We start from the raw sequence: 24,846 nt of genomic DNA on the forward strand, positions 1-24,846 counted from the left end.
ACTTCCAAAAAAATGCCAGGAATGGTGGTGCACACCTCTAATCTCAGCACTCGGGAGGCAGAGGTAGGATTGCTGTGAGTTTGAGCTATTCTGAGACTACAGAGTGAATTCTAGGTTAGCCTGGACTAGAGTGAAACTACTTCAAAAAGCAAAACAAAAGAGGGGCTGGAGAGATGGCTCAGTGGCTAAGGCTCTTGCCCGCAAAGCTTAATGATCCAGGGTTGATTCCCCCGTACCCACATGAAGTCAGATGCATAAGGTGGTCATGTCTGCAGCTCTTTTGCAGTGACTAGCCCTACTGCACCTAGTCTATTTTCAAGTGAGTACTGGGGGAAGGGGGGAGAGAGAGTGTGTGTGCGTGTGTGTGAAATTCAGAGCCTCTTTCTTGCCTCTGCAAATAAACCCCAGACATGTGCCACTTTGTCTGGCTTCACATAGGTAGTGGCAATCAAACCCAGGATGTTAGGCTTTGCCAGCAAGCACCCTTAACTGCTAAGCCATCTTTCCAGCTCCCCACTAAAAAAAAAAGAAAAAATTCTCTTACCAACCTAGTAAAAGTCAAAGGCAGCTCAAGTCAATTTGCCAGGGCACACTCAGGGAGGGCATCTTTGCAGCAGATCCAGGCAAATCAATGACAATGGAGGGAACCAAAGAGATTCAGAAGCATGATCATACAGGTTGGCGGAGTAAGGCAACAGACTCTTTATTTAATGTGGTGTAATATACATCAATATCAAGTCCCTGGCTGTTGTAAAATACCAAAAGAGACAAAAACACAAAACAAAACAAAAACCTGTTGTTACTTCAAATAGGTCCTGGTGGCCAGGCTGAGTAGTAAAAGGAAGCAATTACAGGAAGAGGCAGCCTCCACCCCCAGACTGGGCGCCTGCTGTCCACTTCCAGGCTGTGTGCACGGTGGAAGGAGACTGCAGCAGCACTCAGCTCCCCTACATACCGAGCCTGCGGGCCACCCTCAGCAGGATGACCACAATGGGGGAGGGGAGGGCTAAATAACCATTTTTACAGAAATAACATTCTTACACAAAGTGCCTGAGCGCTGCCCATGGTCCAAACACCTCATGGAAAACAAGAAAAAAAGTGCTGCTGACACGTGTACATGAAGCTCTCAACTAGATAAGCAAATGGACATGAGTAAGGGCACTGGGCTCTGAGCCACCACACACTGTGGTCCCCCGGAGGAAAAGCTAACAATTTAAGAAACCAACACAGCTGTTGGTCCTAAAACTGAGGTCATAACACACGGGACTCGCTTGCAGACTATCTCCCCTGCAGCTGGGCCAGGCTCCCTGGGCTGACCTTGGAAAGCACAGCAGTTGTAGTGACTAAGGTTTGGTCAATGGAGAGGAAGAGTCCCAACCATTCATTGACTTGGGTGCCTAAAAGGATGGATGTGACAGCCAAGATCTCACCTGTCCTAGGGCCACTGAAGGTTGCAATCTCCTAACACTGAGCTTCAACAGCCCCAAGGACCCCCACCCCTCCAATTGGCTTTAAGAGGTAGCTGAAGTGAGGCAGGCAAGTATGTGGGCCACAACAGACCTTCCCTCGTTCTCCAAGGAGGCACATTTGTCTTGTTCTTACACCTCCATAGCCTAGTAAGTCCAATGGGGTTGGCAGTTCATATTCCCTAACCTGGCACAGGGATCAGAGACTGTACTGGATGGACAGGAAGAGGCAGGGACCATGTCACATACACAGACATCAGAGGTGAGAAAATACTCCACAGGACAGTATACCTCAGCCAGGAACTGCAAATAAGTCTCAGCACTCATTCCAGTGCTGGGGCATCTTGAATGAATATACCAGGGTAGCAAGAAGTATTTAAAGCATTTGGTGCCTGCCATCGGCCAAGGGAGAGATTAACTTGGAAGTCACATGATGTATGTAATGTTCATTTGCCTATTTTTGGCAGTCTCACTTAATAGCCAAGATCAGCCTGGAACGCAATCCTGAGTAATGGCATTATAGCATGTGTTACCATACCCAGCACAATCCATGAATCTATGTGGGGGATTTAAGTTAAGGGCCAGTTGTGAAAAGTAAAGGCATGTGCAAGACAAGACAATGAGCTTCAAATATAGGTAGAAGCAAAACTCCACTCATCTCATCTTGGCCTGTGACTCCCTTAGCTCACTGAGGCCGAGGACCAATAATTCTGCTTCCAAGATTCCTTCTGTTGCTCAAGAAAACTGTTTTCTGGAACCTGGATAACATCCTTGTAGGTGTGCAAGAGAACACTAGCAAAGCTGCCACACACAGGACACATATGTGGGGAGAGGCAGCGAATACAACTCCCTACAGTGTTGTTTCCTGGACTCACTCAGTGTATTGTTGCAATTCATTCTCCCCCCCCCCTTTTTTTTTTTTTGGTTTATCGAGGTAGGGTCTCACTCTGGCCCAGGCTGACCTAGAATTCACTCCGTATCTCAGGGTAGCCTCGAACTCATTGTGATCCTCCTACCTCTGCCACCTGAGTGTTGGGATTAAAGGCATGCACCACCATGCCCAGCTGCAATTCATTCTTTACCCACCAGACAACTGGGAACTCCCATACCAGCAGCAGTAAAACCCAAAGACTCATTTCTTGGCCAATGTGCCAAGAAATGGCATTAAAAAAAATCTTCAATGGTTACTCATTTGGTTTGAGTGTGGGCAGGAAGCAAAAGCAGATCCATAACGCTGGGCCCAGCAATGGCTGCATGAAGATGGAGGTGACAGGAATCAGTGGTGGCCTCTCAGGATTGAAAACCCATAGGCAAGCTTGTGGCAAAGCCATTAGAACTTTTTCTTTTCTCTTAATAATAATCTGATTGTCCCAAACAGAAAGCCTTAGCACCAACATGACAAAGGACCCAGGTGGAGTGAAGAGTTGGGCACTGGAGGCCAGGTACCTGGGACCACTGCCATAGTACCCCTCTCTTCCTTCTTCATACAAACTCACATGCAAAACAAAAAGCCTTCAAAAAGAATCCTTTGGGTGATCTTTTGTGCAGCTAGAGGCACCTGTGAATGATAAGGCTACTGAGAAGCAACATTGGCCTGATCCTGGCACTTTCATGGACAGAGGAAGTCTCACAAACAGTGCATCATCCCACACAGGATTATCCTCAAGTGCCTTCTCTTAGGCAGAAAAGCAGCTCAACCATCAGTTATATATGCCCTGCTAAGGCTGTACCAGAGACATCATGCCCAAGCCAAGAAAAGTAATGGAGCCTCCAGGGGAGCTACAAGAGCTCAAATTGCCCAAGTCCTGCTCATGAAAGAATGGAGTCCAGGCCTGAGTATATCACTTGTGACAAACTCTAAAAAGGGCTGAGAGGGGTCTGAGCCTCAAACCAGGCAGGATAATGTTTGACCTACCAGCCGACTGCGATGGCAGCTACAGACACCATCTAAGACTTCAGCTCATGGAGGAACCACCAACTCCATCCGTATACCCCACCCTTAGTGCAAGCCCACTTGTACACTTACAGATGTAACTATGTAAGCTGTATGAGGCCTTGTACAAGTGCCCCATCCATGTATGTAAGATTGACCCACAAAATCCAAAATTGCAAAGTGTCAGATGCCAGCCAGAACACCCAGGCCTTAGGAATGGGCTGCTCAGTGTGGGAGCCTCACATGGGCCAGGCCTGGCTGGGTTGCTGCTCCCTTCCCAGCATGCTCCAAGCACCATCTCTAGGCGGTGGCAATGGTAGGCTCCTGGGGCCCTGTTTGACCTGTTCCTTCTGTGCTCAATGCTCCTGTACAGCCAGAAGTTTCTGTGGCCCTTGGAGAGCTGGGTGTCTGAGCCCCAAGGCCCTCACCACCCTGCTCCTTGGAGGCAGTGGCAGCCTCCAGCCTCCGCTCAGGGCCAATGTCAGTAAGAGGGCCCTGGCCACCAGCACTCAAGTCCTGTACCCGCTTGTTCAGGTCATTGCGCTCTGTCTGCAATGCCCGACATAGCTTCTCCAGGCGCTGAATTTTCACCTGCAGGCTTTCAAGTTCTTTGTCTCGAAGTGTTTTCTAGGGAGAGAAAAACATGACATAAATGAAACAGTTATTTCTAAAGTACCAGGAGAAGCTGAGCATGGTGGCACACACCTGTAATCTCAGCACATGGGAGGCAGAGGTAGAAGAATTGCTGTGAGTTCAATGTCACCCTGAGACTACATAGTAAATTCCAGGTCAGACTGAGCTAGTAAGACCCTACCTCAAAAAAAAAATAAGCCAGATGTACAAGGTGGCACATACATCTGGATTATATGGGGGGCTGGAGAGATAGCTTAGTGGTTAAACGCTTGCTTGTGAAGCCTAAGGATCCCGGTTCGAGGCTTGATTCCCCAGGACCCACATTAGCAGCCAGATGCACAAGGGGGTGCATGCGTCTGGAGTTCGTTTGCAGTGGCTGGAGGTCCTGGACCACCCATTCCTTCTCTCTCTCTCTGTCACTCTCAAGTAAATAAATTTTAAAAATTCAAATAAATAAATTTTAAAAATTATTTAAAAAAACAACTAGGAGAGGTCAGAGGCAGAAGCTTTCCCCTTCTAATAGACAGTCCTGGTTTAGGCATGACTTGGATGTCAAAGTAGTATTCCTCCAGTTATCTACTAGATCATGGCAAAGTACTTGGTTTTCTGCCTATCTTAGTGTAAAACAGGACTACTAGGGCTGGAGAGATGGCTTAATGGTTGAGGCGATTGCCTTGCAAAGCCGAAGAATGCTTGTTTGAATCTCCAGGTCCCAGGTAGCCAGATGCCAATGTGACGCAAGCATGCAGTGTTGCACATGCGCACAAGGGGACGCACATGTCTAAGAGTTCATTCACAATGGCTGAAAGGCCCTGGTGCGCCCATTCTCTCTCAAAAATAATTTTTTTTTAAGTGAAAACAGTACTAATTCCAACCTCAGATCTCAAAAGTTTCCAAGAAACATTTGGCAGGAAATAAAGTCTCTAGGATGGATGTGGTGGTGCACACATTTAACCTTTAATCCCAGCACTCAGAGGAAGAAGAGTTCAAGGCCACCCTGAGATTACATAGTGAATTTCAGGTCAGCCTGGACTACAGTGAGACCCTACCTTGAAAAACAAAAACAAACAAACAAAAATTATCTCTGCTTGGTGCATGCCTTTAATCCCAGCACTCTGGAGGCAGAGATAGGAGATCACTGTGAGTTTGAGGCCATCCTGAAACTACATAATGAATTCCAGGTCAACATGGGCTAGGGTGACACACCACCTTGAAAAACCAAAATAAATAAATAAAACCAAAAAACAGCTGGGTGTTCTGGCACACGCCTTTAATCCCAGCACTCGGGAGGCAGAGCTAGGAGGCTCGCTGTGAATTCGAGGCCACCCTGAGACTACATAGTGAATTCCGGTCAGCCTGGGCTAAAGTGAGATTCAACCTCAGAAAACCAAAAAAGAAAGGGCTGGAGAGATGGCTTAGTGGTTGGGACACTTGTCTGCGAAGCCTAAGGACCCAGGTTTGATTTTCCAGTACCCACATAAGCCAGATGTACAAGGTGGCACATACATCTGGAGTTTGTTTGCAGTGGCTAGAGACACTGGGGCACCTGTTCTTTTTTTTTTTTTCTCTCTCTCACACACAGAAAAAAAAGCAAACCTCACTCAAGTCAACAGAAACCAAGTTGAGTGCTGGTGAGGGCACACACCTTTAATCTCAACACTGGGAAGGCTGAGGTAGGAGGATGACTGTGAGTATCTATGGATGTATATATGGGCATGTCTGACCTGCAGTTGCTCCACCAATGCCATTTCCTTTCTTCTACATTACGAGGCACAGTAACAAATTATCTGGGTTGCTCCATATGTGAACTACACAAATCATTAGCACTCCCATTTCTTTTTTTCCTGCTTCTTCAACCTTTTCTTCCATTTGCTGCCTTAAGTTCCATTTTAGACCTAACACAAAACTGCCTATCTTTCCTATGGAGAGACAGTTGTCACTATCTTTACAATAGGATAAATAAGCATACGAATCCCAGCTCCACTTCATGCCATAGCATCACTGGCTGGGAAAAGAGAGAGGAAAAGTCCTGACAGACCATAACCACATGCTCTAGCCTGTCATCCTCCACTCACCTCCTCAGCCATTTCAAGCAGGGCTTTGTTGCTGCTTTCCCAGCGTGATCGATACATGGTGGTTTCTTTCTCAAGCTTCTTGATCTTCTTGGTCATCTGTTATATGACAGATGGAAGGAAAGGTCAGAGTTGGATTGCTGGCACATCTGTGTTTCCAAAGAAGGGAGAGAATACTCACTGCATTTGGCCAGCAATTTTGAATGAAGTGGCTGATGCCTGTGCAGCCACCCATGGCCAGAACTCAGTGGTTACCTTTTCCATTTCCTGTTTGAAAGTGGTGAACACCTCGCTGCTTTTGGAAAGTGTGTTCTGAAATTCCTCAAACTTCTCTGTATATAGGGCAAGCTATGGGAGGAAGTACAGTGAAGGTTAGGATGGGTGAAGAGCAGTTAAGCAGTATATCCAGGAAGCAACCTCTGGGCCACACCTAGTCTTTCCCTGGGTCTTTTGACCTAACATTTGTACTAGACTAGACTACAGCCAAGTATCTGGAAAGATATAATCCAAAATGCTGAACATGAAAAGAAGGTTTGGGTGTGGTGATAATGTATGAGACCCTGTTTTGTTTTGTTTTTTTCCTTTTAAGGTAGGGTCTCACTCTAGCCCAAGCTGACCTGGAATTCACTGTGTAGTCTTAGGGAGGCCTGGAACTCACAATGATCCTCCGACCTTGGCCTCCTGAGAGCTGGGATTAATGTCAAGTGCCACCATGCCAAGCTAGACCCTCTTAAAAAATATCAATTTATTTGCAAGCAGAAAGATTAGACAAGAAAGAAGAGACAGAATGGGTATGCATGGGTCTCCAGCTACTGCAAACAAACTCCAGATTCACGTGTATCTGGCTTTACATAGGTACTGGGGAACTGAACCCTGGTCATGTTAGCCACTAAGCCATCTCTCCAGCCCTGAACCCTTTTGAAAAAAAGAAATACTAGGCTAGGTAATCCCAATACTTAGGAGGAACAGGCAGGAAGATCTTAAAAAGTTTTTAGAGGTCAGATTGGACTACAAAATGATTTTGGTGGCAGCTAGGGCTACATAGCAAGACCCTATCTCAAAAAAAAAAAAACAAAAAAAAAAACCCAGGCTAAATTGAAGTCAACACAAGAGTTGGAGAAGAGCCAGTCTTAGAATGAGGGTCCTGCTTTACCCCTCCATAATTCAGCCCAAGGTCCAGGGTCCAGTCTTACCTGCTGCTTCAAGTGGGTCTCCTGCTGTTTCATTAGCTCACACATCCTCTGGGACTCCACTGCCTCTTTCAGGAGCTGTTTCCAAGACAGGACCCCACACTCTGTCAGAAAACCTTGGGGGTTGCATTGGCTTTCTTGAGCCACAAGCACAGGACCCACTGAAGCTACCTGCTCTCAGACTATTGTCTGTGCAGACAGTGACTGGACTAGCCAGGCAAAACCTCTCCCATCCATATGAACTTGATTCTGAGCTAAGTCAGAGCCCAGCCCACTTCTGTGTAGCTCCCACCAGCCCAGGGGCCTGAGCCTCACAAAGTCCTTCTCCCGCTGGTGCCGCTCCTCTGCCTCCTTCAGCATCTCCTGGGCCTGCTGGAGCTTAGCATCCACCAGCTGCTGCTGCAGATCCTTGTGTTTGAAGACTTTGTCGATATGCTGCAGAAAGGTATTGGAAAGACCATGCTTGTCAGGAGTTCCCTTTCTCAGAGAAGCCCCATCTACAGAGAACAGAGCGCTTTGTCTAATATCTCATCTCAAGCTGACACACTGGGCTTCCACAAGTACCACAGGAGTTCATGGGTAGAATAAGCTGTCCAAGCCAAGCAATAAATTCGATCAAACCTCTGGCCCCACTGAAAACAAACTCCAAATGCATGCATCACCTTGTGCATCTGGCTTTATGTGGATTCTGGGGAACTGAACGCAGGTTGCTAGGCTTTGCAGGCAAGCGCTTTAACTGCTGAGCTATCTCTCTAGCCCTTGAACTACTTCTTTTTATATATTATATTATTTATTTATTTGAGGAGGGGAGGTAGGCAGGCAGGCAGAGAATGGATGTGCCAGGGTCTTCAGCTGCTGCAAATGAACTCCAAATGCATGTGGTACCTTGTGCATCTGGCTTACATGATTCCTGGAGAAGTGAACCTAGCAGTCCTCTGGCTTTGTAAACAAGCGCCTTAACTGCTAAGCCATCTCTCCAGCCCTGGACTTCTTTTTTGAGGTAGGGTCTTGCTCTAGCTCAGGTTGACCTGGAATTCACCATGTAGTCTCAGGGTGGCCTCGAACTTACAGTGATCCTCCTACCTCTGCCTCTCTCCGGAGGGCTGGGATTAAAGGCATGCACCACCATGCCTGGCTTAATTTACCTTTTATCTTTTTTTTTTTTTAAACTAGATTCCACTGAGGCATTTTATTCATATGTATGCTTTCTTTTCTTCTTTTTTTAATTTTTATTTGAGAGAGACAGACAGACAGAGAAAGAGGCAGATAGATAGAGAATGGGCACATAAGACTCGAGCCACTGCAAACAAACTCTAGATGCATGTGCCACCTTGTGCATCTGGCTTATGTGGGTCCTGGGGAATCGAGCCTTGAACTGGGGTCCTTAGGCTCCACATGCAAGTGCTTAAGTGCTAAGCCATCTTTCTTTCTTTCTTTTTTTAAAATTATTTTTGTTTTATGTTTATTTATTTGAAAGTGACAGACAGAGAAAGAGGCAGAGAGAGAGAGAGAGCGAGACAGAGGGAGAGAGAGAGAGAGAATGGGCACGCCAGGGCCTCCAGCCACTGCAAACGAACTCCAGATGCATGTGCCCCCTTGTGCATCTGGCTAATGTGGGTCCTGGGGAATCGAGCCTCGAACCAGGGTCCTTAGGCTTCACAGGCAAGTGCGTAACTGCTAAGCCATCTCTCCAGTCCTCTTTCTTTATACCCCTAGAAAAATAATCCCAGGACTTTCCCTCCTGTGTTTTCATCTTCCTTCTTTATGGTTCATAATGCCAACTGAGGTTGTCAGTACAATGAAACCAATCTGGATGGAAGCAAATTATTCTGCCATCTTTCTAAGTCTTTAAGCTGTATATCAAATCTGGGGCTGATCACTTCACACTTGTTTAACCTACCTGTGAGGTTTACAACAATTCTCCCAGCTCTGTGAGCAGAGAGACAGACAGAGGCAGTGTGTGTATGGGTGCACTGTTGCAAACACCTTCCAGATGCATGCACCACTTTGTGCACCTAGCTTTATATGGGTTCTGGGGAATTGAACTTGGGCCATCAGTCTTTGTGGATTAACCACTAAGCCTTCTTCCGAGCTCTGATCTTGAACTTATCTTCCTGCCTCTACCTCCCAAATGTTTTTTATTTTTTTTGAGAGAGAGAAAGAGGGAGAGAAAGAATACGGGTGCGCCAGGGCTTTCAGCTACTATGAAAGAACTCCAGACACATGCACACCCTTGTGCACATGTGCAACACTGTGCTCTTGCGTCACTGCATCTGGCTATGTGGGAAATGGAAATTTGAACATGAATTTTTAGGCTTTACAGGCAAGCGATTTAACTGCTAAGCCATCTCTCTAGCCCTTCAACAGATTTTTCCATATCTAGTTTTTGTTGCTGCAGTGCTGGGTATCACATGTAGGTGGGCAAGCACTTGACCAACAAGTTACATCACCAGCCCTGTTTCCCATATTTATGGCAGAAGATAAAAGATGTGTATTTCAAGAAATAGTTGTCAGGGTTGTTGAAGGAGGCCCTGGGGATGCAAACAAGGAAAGAACGTGATGGATAAATAAACGTGATAAGTTCAAGTGCGATTTCAAAGACAAAATTCCAGGAACTTAATGAAAGGAGGAATATGGGGAATCTGACTTCTTTTTAGGATGGGAAAGTAAGGCACTCTGAAGACAATTCCAGTTTGGAACAGTTCTGTGGTCCGTGATGTAAGCCTCAGAACTTAGAAGGAAAATGTGAACCTGACAGAGGAGATATATAAGCCAAGAAACCTCCTCTACAATAGCGTCAAGTCCTTTCTACCTTGAGGACAAAGGGGAAGTAAAAGAAGAACCTCAGATTTGTGGAGTTGGTGCTTCAGTTTAGTGGTCTAAAGAAGTCTCCCATGACTCAGTGCTGAGGGACAGCAACCAGACAACTCATCTCAAACCAAGTATGATATAAGTTGTCTGTTCTCAGAGGATGAAGTACAAGATAGGATGGGCTAGGAAGTCCCCTCCAGGCCCTGTACATACAATTGCTGTATCAGCTGGTAGATCTTGCTAATCTTATTCTAGCCTTAGGAAAGGACATGGTCCAAAGCAAGTCAGCCAGACTGTAAGAAAACTCAACTGTAGCCTCTCTTTTCATAAGACAGCAGCCCAACAAACAGCCAAATGACTGGCATGGGAAAACCAAAGACTCAAATATCTCAGGAAACAGCCAACACCTGCCATGTCTGTAATGCCATACCCTTCCAAGTGATAGAAGTGGCAAGCAATTAGTGAACACAATCTCTAGAGTTCATCACTGACATTAGGACCAACTCTTTCCTTGAAATTCCAAACATTAAGACTCTAGGGGCTGGAGAGATAGCTTAGTGGTTAAGGCACTTGCCTGCAAAGCTAAAGAACATCAGTCTGATTCCCCAGGACCCATGTAAGTCAGATGCACAAGGTGGCACATGCATCTGGAATTTGTCTGCAGTGGCTGGAAGCCCTGGGGCACCCATTCGCTCTCTCACTCTCTCTCTGCCTCTTTCCCTCTCTCAAATAAATAAGTAAATAATAAAGACTCTAAAGACTGAAACTGTCTTAAGCTGGTAGCCAAACTCCACACACGCCATTGGAAGTCAGGCTGTTTAAAATCTAGGAAATTATCCACAAGTTTCACTGACTAAATGATCTGGAGGTGCTGCTGAGACATGTACACACCTCCATTCTAAGTTTGGAGATATATATATCTACATGTATTAGTTTTTTTTTTTCTGATTTAATTTTTTAACTAGAGAAGGACAGAGAGAGTAAGTAAGAATGGGAGTGCCAGGGCCTCTAGCCACTGCAAATGAACTCTAGATGCATGTGCCACCATGTGCATCTGGCTTACATGGGACCTGGAGAATGGAACCTGGCTAGTTAGGCTTCATAGGCAAGTGCCTTAACCACTAAGCCATCTATCCAGATTAAATTTGGATATTTCTAAATTGAACAAATTTCTGGCCCAGGTATTTGGGACCATGTTGCTACAGTGAGTCTCTTCTCTACACACAAGTTCCATGTCAATGAAGAATGACTATCTAACTCTTCAAGGGACAAGGAGGAAGATTGTTGTCCCAGTCCCTGCCATACATTGCATCATCAAAAACTGCTGACCAAGTCCATAACAACCTCACCTCCTCACGTAGCTCATACTGTTCAATCAACTTCTTAAGCCTCTCAGCCAGCTCCATATTCTCTTGGCGGAGCTTGGAGTTACGCTCGTTATGCTGTTCCATTTGCAGCTGAATGTCATTCAGTGTCACCTGGAAGTGTGAGGTCACCTCTTTGCGCTTCTCCTCTTCCTCCCGTGCCCGTTGCACACCTTCTTCCTGGGGAGAGAAGCCAGCCCTGGAACTCACAACTCCATAGCCAGCTACACATGGCAACCCTAACTATTCCACAGACACCATCTGCCAGCAGTCCTTCATGCTGTCAAAATGAGGAGCAGCTAGGCTACAGGGCATCATGCAGTAGGGTTTCGTAATACAGGTGACAATCAGTCACTCCCTAAAAACTGTAAACACACGTTAAGTCCCAATCTGAAGGAGCTTAGATTTCCTAAAGTCTAATTTCCAGATTTCAGATTCATTATTTTTATTTATTTATTTTTGTTTTTCAAGGTAGGGTCTCACTGTAGCTCATGCTGACCTGGAATTCACTGTGTAGCCTCAGGGTGGCCTCAAACTCTCGGCAATCCTACCTCTGCTGCCTGAGTGCTGGGATTAAAGATGTGTATCACCACACCTGACTATTCGTTTGTTTTTTTTTTTTTTTTTTTTTGAGGTACAGATTCACTCTGCCTCCCTGGTGATGGGACTGAAGGCATGCACCACCACACCTGCTTATTCTTACTCTATTCTTTTTGTTGTTGTTTTGGTTTTTTTTTTTTTTTGGTTTTCTAAGGTAGGGTCTCACTCTAGCTCAGGCTGACCTGGAATTCACTATGAAGACTCAAGGTGGCCTCGAACTCACAGCGATCCTCCTACCTCTGCCTCCCAAATGCTGGAACTAAAGGTGTGCACTACTATGCATGGCTTGGGTCTCTAGTTTTTGAGGTAGGGTCTCACTCTAGTGCAGGCTGACCTGGATTTCACTATGTAGTCTCAGGCTGGCCTTGAACTCACTGCGATCCTCCTGCTTCAGCCTCCCAAGTGCTGGGATTAAAGGTGTGCACCACCACGTCCGGCTATTCTTGGCTTTTTTGAGGTAGGGTCTCACTCTAGCCCAGGCTGACCTGGAATTCACTATGTAGTCTCAGGGTGATCCTCCTACCTCTGCCTCCTGAGTGCTGGAATTAGAGGTGTGTACCACCATGCCCAGCTATTCTTGTTTTTTTGATACAGGATCTTACTCTAGCCCAGGTGATCTGGAATTCACTATGTAGTTTCAGGGTGGCTTTGAACTCACAGTGATCCTCCTACCTCTGCCTCCTGAGTGCTGGGATTAAAGATGTGAGCTACCATACCCAGCCTTTTTTTTTTTTTTTTTTTCCTTTTTTGCAAGCTCCAGTGACTCTCAGATCTCTGCTCCCCTCTAGGACAAGGGTTACAGATATGAGTGGCCACACACACCTGTTTATGTGGCTCTTGGATATTGAACTTGAATAGCCTCTCAGGCTTCCTCAGGCTATCACGTTTGCACAGGAAATACTTGTAACCATCTCTCTAGCCCTGCATTTTGGGACTTTTAGCACCTTACCCTTATCTAAAACAAATACATGTCAAGTGGTTACAGCAGTTCTCTCAAAGGCAGGGCATTTCTGGAGACTGTGTTTTTTGAGTTACTATTATTTATTTATTTTTAGAGAGTTGAGGATTGAATGCTAGCTTAACACACCCCCATCCCAGCCAGACGTTTAGACTACTGACTTATATTCCCAGCCCTGGAAAGTGTACTTCTATATTACAAACCTAAGCTACTTTACTCTCAGGGTGGCCTTGAACTCAGTGATCCTCCTACCTCTGCCTCCCAAGGGCTGGGACTATAGGCATGCACAATCATGCCTGGTCTCTGGCTTATTATTTTTTGAATATTTTTAATTTATTTGAGGGAAAAAGAGAGTCAGACACAGAGAGAGGTGCTAGGGCCTCCAGCCACTGCAAGTCAACTCCAGACGCATGTACCACCTTGAGCATCTGGCTTACATGGGTACTGGGGAATCAAATCTGGGTCCTTAGGCTTTGCAGGAAAAGTGCCTAACTGCTAATCCATTTCTCCAGCATCTAGTTTTTATTTGTTTATTTATTTGAGAGAGAGAGAGAGAGGGAGAGAGAGAAGCAAAGAGAGAGAGAATGGGCATGCCAGGGACTCCAGCCACTGCAAATGAACTCCAGATGCATGAGCCACCTGTGCATCTCACTTACATGGGTCCTCGGGAATTGAACTTAAGTCCTTTGGCTTTGCAGGCAAGCTTCTTAACCAGTAAGCCATCTCTCCAACCCTTATTTTTTCTAAGGTAGGATCTCACTTTAGCCCAGGCTGACCTGGAATTCATATAGTCTCAGGCTGGCCTTGACCCACAGTGATCCTCCCAAGTGCTGGGAATGTGCCATCTTGCCCAGCCTCTGGCTTATTTTTAAAAAATTTACTTTTATTTATTTGAAAAAGAAAGAGGCAGACAGAGAATGGGCAAGCCAGGGCCTCTGGCCACTGCAAAAGAACTCTAGATGCATGTGCCACTTTGTGGTTTACGTGTATCTTGGGGAATTGAACCTAGGTACTTTGGCTTTGCATTACTAAGCCATCTCTTCAGACTCGGACCCCTTTTTTTAACAAAAAATTTGTTATTTACTTGCAAGCACAGAGAAAGAGAGGGAGACAGAAGAGATACAGACATAGAGAATGGGCATGCCAGGGCCTCCAGCTGCAACAAATAAACTCCAGATACACACACCACTGTCTATCTAGCTTTATGTGGGTACTGGAGAACTGAACCCTTGTCTTAGGCTTTGCAGGCCAGCACCTAAACTGCTGAGCCATCTCTTTAGCTCAAGCTACTTTCTAAAGGAGAAAGCCACCAAAGACCAGTGAAATCTAAGGAAACCTAAGCCACCTGCCTGGCTTACCTTGAGGGAACGGTTGTGCCGCTGCAGCTCACGGCACAGGCTTTCCAACTTGCTACGTGCCAGGACAGCCTTGCTGTGCTCACCACGAAGGTGGTCCTTCTCCTGTACCAGCTGACTCTGCTTCTTCTGCAAGAGCTTCATCTGCTTCTGAGAGTTCCGGTGCTCCTCCAACTGTGGACAGCAGGGGAGTGCCTGATGTGTGTGGCTGCTGTGGAGGGTGGGGGGGGGGGTTGCTCACATGGATTATCATATGACCCTAGGGATTCCTGAGCTGAGCTTAATGGGCCCCCCTCTACTCCAGCAGAAGCAGACACTCACAGCCAACTCTAGTGGAGCTTTACAGACTTCTCCCACAATTTGTTCGCTCTAACCCAGGGCGTATCTGAAGGATACAAAAATGACCAGTGAAGTCACAGAACCCAGCTTCTCTCTAAAACTTCCAGACAGTGTTCTCAAGACATTTCACACAATCCCATGGCCTCAACATGCTGGATACACATCTTATCAAAGATGCTTTTCTACTGCCAACCAATTCAGACTGCCGTCATCAGCTCCTAATTCCTTCCAGACTTTAGTTCTGGCTCAACATTGCTCTCTACCATAATTCCTGTTCATTCAGAGATGTTTCAGTATTGAAAGCAAATCCTTTTAACTCCTCCTGACCTCAGAGTCCTTAACCCCTTCCACATATCCATTCCTTCCCCCAGCTCAGCTCTTCTCTCATCATTCTTCTTTTTGGTTTTTGAGGTAGGGTCTTGCTCTAGCCCAGGCTGACCTGGAATTCATTACATATTCTTAGGATGTCCTCGAACTCACAGCTATCCTCCTACTTCTGCCTCCTGAGTGCTGGGATTAACAGCGTTGTGCCACCATAGTTGGCTCTTCTCTCATCTTTCTATCTAGTCTTGGATAGTGGAAATAAAATGCAATTCACATATTAATATAAACTAGCAGGCACACTTAAATTTAATTAAAAAGGCAAAAATTAATTTTTTGAGAGAGGAGTCTTGATATGTCACTGGGCATGGTGGTGCATACCTTTAATCCCAGCATGGAGAGGTGGATTGCTGAGAGTTCAAGGGCTGTGTGGGATTACAAAGTGGCCTGGACTAGAATGAGACCCTAACTCAGAAAAAACAAAATAAATAAATAAAATAGCATAATTTCAACATGAAATCAAAATTCAACAAGAACAAAAAAAATCAAGACACTTCATACATACTCTTTCATCTTAAGTCTTTGAAACCTGATGTGTTACAATTCCAGCAGATCCAAGTTCAGATTACTCATATAATTTGCTAGCATCTGCTATCTTGGGTAGCATAGTGAAAAGACTTTGCCACTACCAGGAACCATAACTGCTATCTCAATTACAAGGACCTCAGTTCAGGACCACAACCACCACCTCTTTCTAGGTCATTCCCATCACTTACCTATATGACCATCAGAAAGACTCTTACCCTACAGTAGACTTTCCATCAACTGACCCTACCTATCTTTCACTCTCGTCTCTTTCTACTTGACTTCTTTTAACTACTTACTTACTAGCTTAGGCTTCTTACACCTTCCATTCTCTTGGCTCCTTTCAATTCTGCTAAAGTACCTTAATTCCTTACTTAAGATTCTTTCGCCAGGTGTGGTGGCACATGCCTTTAATCCAAGAAACTGGAAGGCAGAGGTAGGAGTATCACCATGAATCAGAGGACAACCTAAGTAAGACTACATTATGAATTCCAGGTAAACCTGGGCTAGAGCAAGACCATATCTTGAAAAACAAGCAAACAAAAAATTCTCACTTTAAGTTCACAACCAACAATTTTAGGAAGATCCTCACCTGCCCAGAAATCCCACTACATTTCTCTTGTTAACCACACTCTTTTTCGAGACTACTATTTTGGCCTCCCCTTCAAATCTTCCTTACCATCTTTCTCACTTTCCTGAGAATGCAGAAGAAACCACAGAAGCAGTGGCAATACATTTCTATCCACCAGGCAGCCCGTACCTCTCTTCTCTAGTTAGACCTGGTCTTGCTCTCATTGGTGAAGCCCTTCCTTGTGCACTGGGCTTCAGGTCGCCCCCCCCCCCCGCCCCCAGTGAGAGCATCACTCCAGCAGCGTACTTCCATTTCTCTTATAGAATCACTCTTTCTATGGCTGAATCCTTCCAAACTAAATGTGCTTTCTCCCCCCACCACATTCCTTTCTCTTTGTTTTTTCAAGGTAGTCTAGGCTGACCTGGAACCTCTATTTCCTTTATTTAGTTCCTACAATAATTCCATTAGCCATAATTTCCTTCATTTTCCAGATGAATAAAGTTCCTAACAGAATCATTAGCTAAGAAATGTGGATGGTACGAAATAATTTTGAAAGAAATGTTGATAATAACCATCAACAGATGAATCTGTTAATTCACATCCAATGGGGAGTTTGACAAGAGGGATCTCGTTGGCTCTTGCTGAACCCACTTAACATTTAGACCACAGTTGACATTTCTTTTTCTTGACTTTTCAAGGTAGGGTCTCACTCAGGCTGACCTGGAATTCACTATGTAGTCTCAGGGCAGCCTCTAACTCATAGCAATCCTCCCATCTCTGCCTGGGATTAAAGGTGTGTGTCACCATGTCTAGCCCTTTTCATATTTGAGAGTCTCATGTAGCCTAGGCTGGCCTTGAATTCCTGTCCTACTACCTCCATGTCCCGAGCACTGAGATTACAAGTGTACACTACCACATCTGGTTCATGCTTATTATTTTTTAAAAGATTTTTCAATATTTTTATTTATTTGACAGAGAAAGAGGGAGAAAGAGAAAATGGACACAGCAGGGCCTCCAGCCATTGTAAGCGAACTCCAGAAGCATGCACCCCCTTGTACAGCTGGCTAACATGGGTCCTGGGGAATTGAACCAGGGTCCTTTGGCTTTGCAGGCAAACACGTTAACCGCTAAGCCATTCCTCCAGCCCATGCTTATTATTTTTAAAAATATTTTTATTTATTTGAGAAAGAGAGGGAGGGAGAGACAAAGAGACAGAGAGTGAATGGGCACATCAGGGCCTCCAGCTGCTGCAAACAAACTCCAGATATATGTACCCTCTTGTGCATCTGGCTTACATGGTTCCTGAGGAGTTGAACCTGGGTCCCTTGGCATTACAGGCAAGAGCTTAACCACTAAACCATCTCTCCAGCCTTCATGCTTATGATTATTACTTTTTTTTTTTTTCAAGGTATGTAGGGTCTCACTCTAGTCCAGGTAGGCCTGGAATTCACTATGTAGTCTTAGGGTGTTCTTGAACTCATGGCAATCCTCCTACCTCTACTCCCCAAGTGCTAAGATCAAAGGTGTGCACCACTATGCCTGGTTTTATTATTATTATTTAGAAGTAAGGTCTCACTCTAGCCCAGGCTGACCCTGAAACTCACTCTATAGTCCCAAACTGGCCTTGAACTCTCAGTGATCTTTCTACCTCTGCTGGGATTAAAGGTTTGTGTAGGCATGCATGGCTGCTTGTTATTTCCTGTGATAGAGCATAAAGCAGTCTTGTCCCAAAAGTTGAATCTGAATTGGATCAAGCTCTTTTACTTAGAACTAAGGAAGTACAGGGACAAGTGCTAACACCAGGACAACAAATCACAGGTAAGGCATTAGAATAGGAAAACTAATCTGGTTCAGCAAGAAGTTGATGTCATGGGGGGGCGGGGGAGAGAGATGCAGGAATATGAAGAACTGCTCGGGAATAAAAGGCAAGTGAATACCAAGTAACTTTACTGGTTTTCCTAAGTAATGACAGTGTGCACTGCCATATTCTGAGTGATACACGCAGAAAAAAACCCATAAGGCATGGCATCTAGGAATCAAGCCAGGAATTAGTGCTCTATCACCAGAGAACCATTCTCCTCTGACTCTCAGCATTCAAGTAACTGCCTGGGTATGGACTCCCATTAAACAGACAGAGGAAAAGTTCAGAAAGAGTTAAACAGGAATTAAGTCATCCACCTGTCCTTGTACCCCCACCTACATTCCCAGTGGCCTGCTAACTTTCCAAAGCCAGGGAGGGTACCATGGGCAGTCAGGGTAGGAACTTACCAGCTCAGCATACTTCTTGCACAACGCTGCCAGTTTCTCCTCTGGGGTACTCAGCGTGTTCAGGGTCTGCATCAGCAAAGTGATCTCCTTCCCTGTAAAGCACAGGGAGCAAAGGCATGCACCCCCTTCTGGGGGGGGGGTTCTCTTGACATCTGGGTTTATGCTTGTAATGCTGATGAAGCCTTTCCTACTTGTGTGGACCGACTCAGGCACTAATAGTGTCCATAGTACCATCACAGAGCACATGCTCACTAACAAATGCTTACTAAATGGATGAATCTGGGGCTGTAGAGATGGCTTAGCAGTTAAGGTACTTGCCTGCAAAGCCAAAGGACCCAGGTTCGATGACCCAGGGCCCACGTAAGCCAGATGCACAAGGGGGTGCACACATCTGCAGTTCAATTGCAGTGGCTGGAGGGCCTGGTACGCCCATTCTCTCTCTCTTTCTCTCTCTATTTGCCTATTTCTGTATCACTCTCTCAAATAAATAAATAAAAATATTTTTTAAAAAATGAATGAATCTATGGAATATCTCTGGTAGGTACAACTGGTAAAAGGAATATTTACTTGAAACATATTATCAACTGACAAAGGTTATCTATCTGAAAATTCAAGGATACTGTCTCAGTGCACAGGAGTGCTTCTGAAAAGGTAAAATACCAAAAGGAATTAGGTGTCCAACTTGTGGTCCATAGAGCCACATATGGCTGAGGACAGTTAGGATATATGGCACAAAACAGAATCATAAACCTAAGACATTATAAGATTGTTGTAAATTAATTGTACACTTGTGAAATGTAACCTTTCTAGATAATGATGATGTGCTGTTATGTCAAAAGGTTGGATAGATGTGGGTGAAAAGGCCTAAGTGAGGTCAGGGGAAGACATTGAGTAAAGGAAAGGTGGAGGGAGGGATAATCAAAATCTAAGAGGATATAAATAAATCATAAGGAAACCTATTTTTATGGACAATGGAACACACAGGAGCCACAGATTGTTACTAGAAAATTTTCAGTGCTAGGGATGGGATACTTCCAGTGAGTTGTTGGCCAGGGAGATCTCTGACGCCCCCAAAACATTACTGGCCATAGCTGAGATTCTTGGTTTCCCACCAGGAATAGATGGTAAAATCCTGTTGCTGAAGACTCTATATACTTGGGCTGTAAGGTCACTGAGAAACCCTGTAGGAGCTGAGCTGAAAATCCCCCTCCATGCAGACCAGCTGACAGAAAACTGGAAAAAGCCACACTGTATGCAGTTCAATGGACGAGAGAGAAATCACCAGTGAAGATACCCAACAGTGGACACTGCAAGCCTTGTATTTGGCCAACCAGGCCAAATGAGCCAACTGGTGCAATAGTGGCACATCTGTTATAGTGGAAATCAACAGCCCTCTAATTTGACTGGAGGCCTGTTCCATGGGAGGGAATACATCCCTGATACTGATAACCTACAACAGGGGTAGTCATGAGCCCTATGTCTGCTGCTGTCAAGCTAAATGTATATACTATGCTCACCAAACTGCCCAGTAAGCACTGCTCTTCATGTTCATACTCATATGTTAATGCTATTCTCACTTTGGGTTAGAGAAGCTTCTCTTTTCAGTTGGCAGTGACCTTGAGAGGACTCAGAAGGCACCATGGTGCTGAGAAGCTGAGAAGTGACAAGAGAAGTGCTCAGTACTGAAATATCTCCATCACACCTTCCATGGCTCAGGGTCCATTGTGGAAGAAGTGGCAGAAAGAATGTAAGAGCCAAAGGAAGGGTAGGACTCCTTACAATGTGCTCCTCCAGACACAAAATGACCTGGTATCCATGAGTGAGACCTTACCCAAAAAAAAAAAAAAAAAAAAATCTATCTGTCTATCTAAACTGGGCATAATGGCGCATGCCTTTAATCCCAGCACTCGGGAGGCAGAGGTAAGAGGAGTATCATGAGTTCAAGGCTAGTTTTGAAATCATATTTTAGTCCAGACTTGACTATATCAAAATGATGGTTCTACTATAGCATCTCGAGTATGTGGATTACAGGTATGTGCATGCCACCCTGCCTGACCCTAAATTTCATTAATGTGTGAAAATTTTTAAACTTATTTTTATACATAAAAAGTTTTTAAAGCCGGGCGTGGTGGCGAATGCCTTTAATCCCAGCACTGGGGAGGCAGAAGTAGGAGGATTGCTGTGAGTTCAAGGCCACCCTGAGACTCCATGGTGAATTCCAGATCAGCCTGGGCTAGAGCTGGGACCCTACCTCAAAAAACAAAACAAAACAAAAAGTTAAAAAAAATTTTTTTTTTTTAAATTTTAGCCAAGCATGGTGGCACTTGCCTTTAATTCCAGTACTTGGGAGGCAGAGGTAGGAGGATCACTGTGAGTTCAAGGACACTCTGATATTACAGAGTAAATTCCAGGTCAGCCTGGGCTGGAATGAGACTCTATCTCTAAAAACCAAATTATTTTTATTTATTTGAAAGAGAAAGAGGCAGAAAAGAAGAGAATGGGTATGCCAGGGTCTCTAGCCACTGCAAACAAACACTAGATGCACGTGCCACCTTGTGCATCTGGCTTTACATGGGTCCTAGAGAAGTGAACCTGGATTCTTTAGCTTTGCAGCAAACACCTTAACTACTAAGCCATCTCTCCAGCCCTGGTTCCTACTATTTTAGTTGTCAAAAATTCAGCTAGTCAGTTGAGAGCATGGAACTAATCAGGCAAGCTAACCCTTTATATAATGTGGCCTCTCATGGTTCCCAAAAAACCTGTGGCTTACATAGTTTATGTAGACATTTGAAATTTCAACCTTGATATAGCCCAATTCTGTGACTTATGACATAGAAACCAAGACCCAGAGGGGAATGAACACGAGGATCACAGAGCAAGTTAGAACTGGTGCTGGCTCCACAGGGCTGTATCTAGGCCTCTTCCTTTCAATGAGAGTAGGTTGGATTCCAGTCCCTACTTGTTATTTACTCCCAAGGATAGGAGGGTGCACAAGTGAATGATCTGTATAGTGGTGACTCATTATCCTAAGCTCTGATTAACCTAGGTGGCTTGCTACCATGAGTAGTAGTTATGTCTGAATCCTAAAGTAATCTAGCTCATGGGATGAAAAGTCCAAACTCCCTCCCTCTCACCAGTCTTATAAGTAGCTCCTTCTCTCACCCAAACCCTTGGCTTTCTTCTTTTCTTGTGGTCTTCGGTGGTCCCGGTCTCTGACCTCATCACTTGCTCGGATCTCTTCGGATCCTGGCTCCCCCTTGGAGGTCTCCTTTTCACCATTGACTACTGGAATCCCTGGCTCAGGCTCCCCATTCCGTGCCGCATAGGTCCGGGACTTCTCTGCATCTTCAGGTTCAGCGGGTTCACCCTGTGCTCCATTTTCACCTGGGCCTCCCTGATTGTCCACACAGTACGTACTCAGAATGTCTTCCAACTGGCGGCTCAGCTCCTCAGACACATCACGGAGGACCCCAGATTGAGCTGTTTTGACTTGAGCCCCTATAGCAAAAAAGGGTAAGATACAGAGTGAGAAATATTTTGGCTATACCACTGGATATGCTTTTTGTTGTTGTTGCAAATAGAGCCAACCAAACTCATTAGTTTGGATTAAATGTTCCCTAACTTCTTTAAGCCACAGCTTTTTGTTTTTTTCTTGATAGGGTCTCTCTAGCCCAAGATGACTTCCAACTCACAGCAATCCTCCTACCTCTGCCTCCCAAAGCACTGCAATTAAAGGTGTGCATCACCACACCTGGCTTAAACCAGTTTATGCATAAAATGTTAACTTCAGGGCTGGAGAGATGGTTTAGTGGTTAAGGCACTTGCTTGGAAGCCTAAGGAGCCATGTTTGGCTCTCCAGATCCCACCAAGCCATTACAAGTTGCACATGCCCAAGTGTCTGGTGTTTGATTGCAGTGGCTGAGGTCCTGGCCTGCCAATTCTCTCTCTCTCTCTCTGTAAAATAAATAAGTAAATGATAACTTTTAGTACATCTCCTTCCCCTCCAAAGCTATTTTTCTTTTTTTTTCAATTTTATATTTTTTTCTTTTCACAATTTTTATTAACATTTTCCATGATTATAAAAAATATCCCATGGTAATACCCTCCTTCCCTCCCCTCAAAGCTATTTTTCATAAAGTTCCAGAAATGCTTCAAAAATAACAGACAGCACTTGAGAGGCAGCAGTAGGACGATTGCCATGAGTTCAAGGCCACCCTGAGACTACATAGTGAGTTCTAGGTCAGCTTGGGCTAGAGTGAGACCCTACCTCGAAAAACCATAAAAATAAATAAAGGGGGCAATTACCCACCCGTGACTGAGGTATTTCTGAGGAGCATGACTTTGCTAGCAGGATGCCTCATTTGGCTGTTACCCGATTTAAACCTGACAGAGCCTGTTCCTCCTCCATAAGGAACCCTGAGGATCCCTCAGACTGGACAGTTTCCTCTCATTCTGAACTTCCTCTTTCCTGGGTTAATGTGTGTGTGGGGGGGGGGTGCGGACGAGCCTCTCTCTTCAGAATGGAGACTAGCACCACAAACTCCTGCTAACTAACGGGAGAAGCAGAGCTGACACACACACCCTCGGTCTTGCCGGGAGCTTGGCCGCTGGAACCTTCTGCTTCGCTCGCAGGGGCAGTCGGGCTGGGAAGCCCCTGGGCCTCCCCTGGGCCTGCTTCCGGTTGCCCGGTGGTGCCTTTCGGGGTAGACGGCTTAACAGGCCCGTTCTTTTTGTCTTGGTTCTTCATGATGAAGTGCGACGTTAGGTTAGGAGGAGATCCTTTAGGAACAAACACAATTTTACTGTTCCTCCCCCCCAAGACTTTCACGTTCTTCACAGCCTGGACCAGGCACCCTAATACCAGCCGAACAAAGCTTCGAGTCAATCGGCTGACCTTTGCGGCACGGGGCCCGCCGGGAGTCGGAAGGTTCCAGAGCGCGAGCCCCGGCAGGCTTTCGGGGCGCAGCACCTCAAGAGGATGAGGACCACGGCCTCCTCTCTCTCCCAACGCCACTTCCTGGCCCCCCTGTCGGCAGTCAGATCGCGCGATTGGCTGCCGGCCGCACACTGACGTGGCGGCGGAACGCTCCAGTCCCGACCCCTCCCTCCGGCCCCCGGTCCCCGGCCCCCAGAGTCCACGTGGGGCCCCCAGCGCTCGCCGTAGCCACCTACACTCCGCGCCCTCCAGTGGCGCGGCACGCCCGCGCATGCGCAAGGTAACGCCCCCCCCCCCCCCGCCACAATCCACGAGTGGAAATGGCGTGATTCCTAGGCTAATCAAAGCGTTTCGGCCCATAGACTCCTTCCGATCCCACCAGCCAGCGTTTAGACGTACGAACCCCACTGGCGACGTCCGACAGCGTCCCACCCGGTTCTGGCCCCGTACCGGAAACCTCGGGTAACCGCTGCTGACAGGACTGCCCGCTCAGACCGCAGCCAATCAGAGGCTGGCATTGGCGCGGAGCTTGCTGGGAAAGATGAGGCAAAGGCGGGTGGGGAGGCGGGAACGGGGAAAGGACTACGAATCCCTTGATGCTTCGCAGCTGGCCAATTCCCGACATGCACTAGGAAGGCTTTGGTTCGAAGAGCTAGGTACTCCCTTAGGTCCAGAACGAACCTGTCATTCCGCTCGGAGACCCGTGCCAGCCTGGTTTTCTGTATGCAGAAGCTGTAACCGGCTCCTAAACCTTTGCTGCAGGCTTTTCTTTCTGCACGCTCCATCAGTCCTTTGCTATAACCACGTATGACTCCAGGAACGCTGAAGACGGGGCAAGAGGGACGCTGACCTGGGAATTAGCAGATCTGCTTTCCGTTCTCCTAGCGGAATCACCGATTTGCCGCGTGATTGGGCATCTTCTTCCTCTTTAGTCCAGTGGAGGTGCTGTGTGCTTTCGTATTATATGCTAGCTTGATCTTCATAATTAAGTCGAGAAAAATATTGTTTTGTAAACTGGGAAAACTAAGACGGTAAGACAAAGGCTAGATAATATCCATATTGAGTGGTTAAAAGCAGAGTCAAAGCAGGAAGCCTTACACCAGCATCTAGCGTAACTACGCTAAATTGTCTTTTACCCAGAAGAAGTAATCAAGCTTTCTCTATGGTCCCCACCCAGTTGGTCACCAGCAGGGTCAACTGCAGAGGGGATTTGGTCTCGGGCAGATAGATGAGCAGCTGCCCACACCCCAGATAGGGTCTCTTAGTCCCAGGTTGGCCTCATCCTCTAAGCAGTTCTACCTCAGCCTTCCTAGTGCTGGGATTTTAAAGGCATATGTCATGATTCCAAGTTCAGCTTTTTTGTTTTGTTTTGATTTATGAGGTAGGGCTTACCTGGAACTCACTCTGTAGTTCCTAGGGTATTCTCAGGAAACCTCCTACCTCA

The 24,846-nt window shown here is 46.0% G+C and overlaps 1 protein-coding gene across 2 annotated transcripts; it reads right to left on the bottom strand.

The window, feature by feature from the left end:
- Positions 1 to 678: 678 nt before the first annotated feature.
- Positions 679 to 23,902, bottom strand: Txlna (taxilin alpha). Of its 2 annotated transcripts, none has more exons than XM_045149474.1 (11): positions 23,806 to 23,902; positions 23,048 to 23,245; positions 21,629 to 21,964; positions 18,467 to 18,558; positions 14,386 to 14,556; positions 11,455 to 11,649; positions 7,610 to 7,729; positions 7,298 to 7,372; positions 6,360 to 6,452; positions 6,108 to 6,203; positions 679 to 4,026 (listed from the first exon to the last, which is right to left on the bottom strand). In XM_045149474.1, exons 2-11 carry the CDS (start codon positions 23,211 to 23,213, stop codon positions 3,700 to 3,702), a joined length of 1,671 nt encoding a protein of 556 aa, XP_045005409.1. In that variant the 5' UTR covers positions 23,214 to 23,245; positions 23,806 to 23,902; the 3' UTR covers positions 679 to 3,699. The 2 variants fall into 2 exon arrangements, with proteins under 2 accessions (XP_045005409.1, XP_004665332.2); XM_004665275.2 differs by lacking the exon at positions 23,806 to 23,902 and adding an exon at positions 23,361 to 23,504.
- Positions 23,903 to 24,846: the final 944 nt, after the last annotated feature.

The sequence above is a fragment of the Jaculus jaculus genome, chromosome 5 (assembly GCF_020740685.1).
Source record: "Jaculus jaculus isolate mJacJac1 chromosome 5, mJacJac1.mat.Y.cur, whole genome shotgun sequence".
In the NCBI taxonomy this organism is placed as follows: Eukaryota; Metazoa; Chordata; class Mammalia; order Rodentia; family Dipodidae; genus Jaculus; species Jaculus jaculus.

Excerpts from the sequence above, each read along its gene's own strand:
- Txlna (XM_045149474.1), bottom strand. The coding sequence starts at position 23,213 with ATGAAGAACCAAGACAAAAAGAACGGGCCTGTTAAGCCGTCTACCCCG. Across the intron at positions 7,730-11,454 it reads AGTATGAGCTACGTGAGGAG|CATATCGACAAAGTCTTCAA; the intron begins GTGAGGTTGTTA and ends ACCTTTCTGCAG. Across the intron at positions 6,453-7,297 it reads AGACCCACTTGAAGCAGCAG|CTTGCCCTATATACAGAGAA; the intron begins GTAAGACTGGAC and ends TTCCTCCCATAG.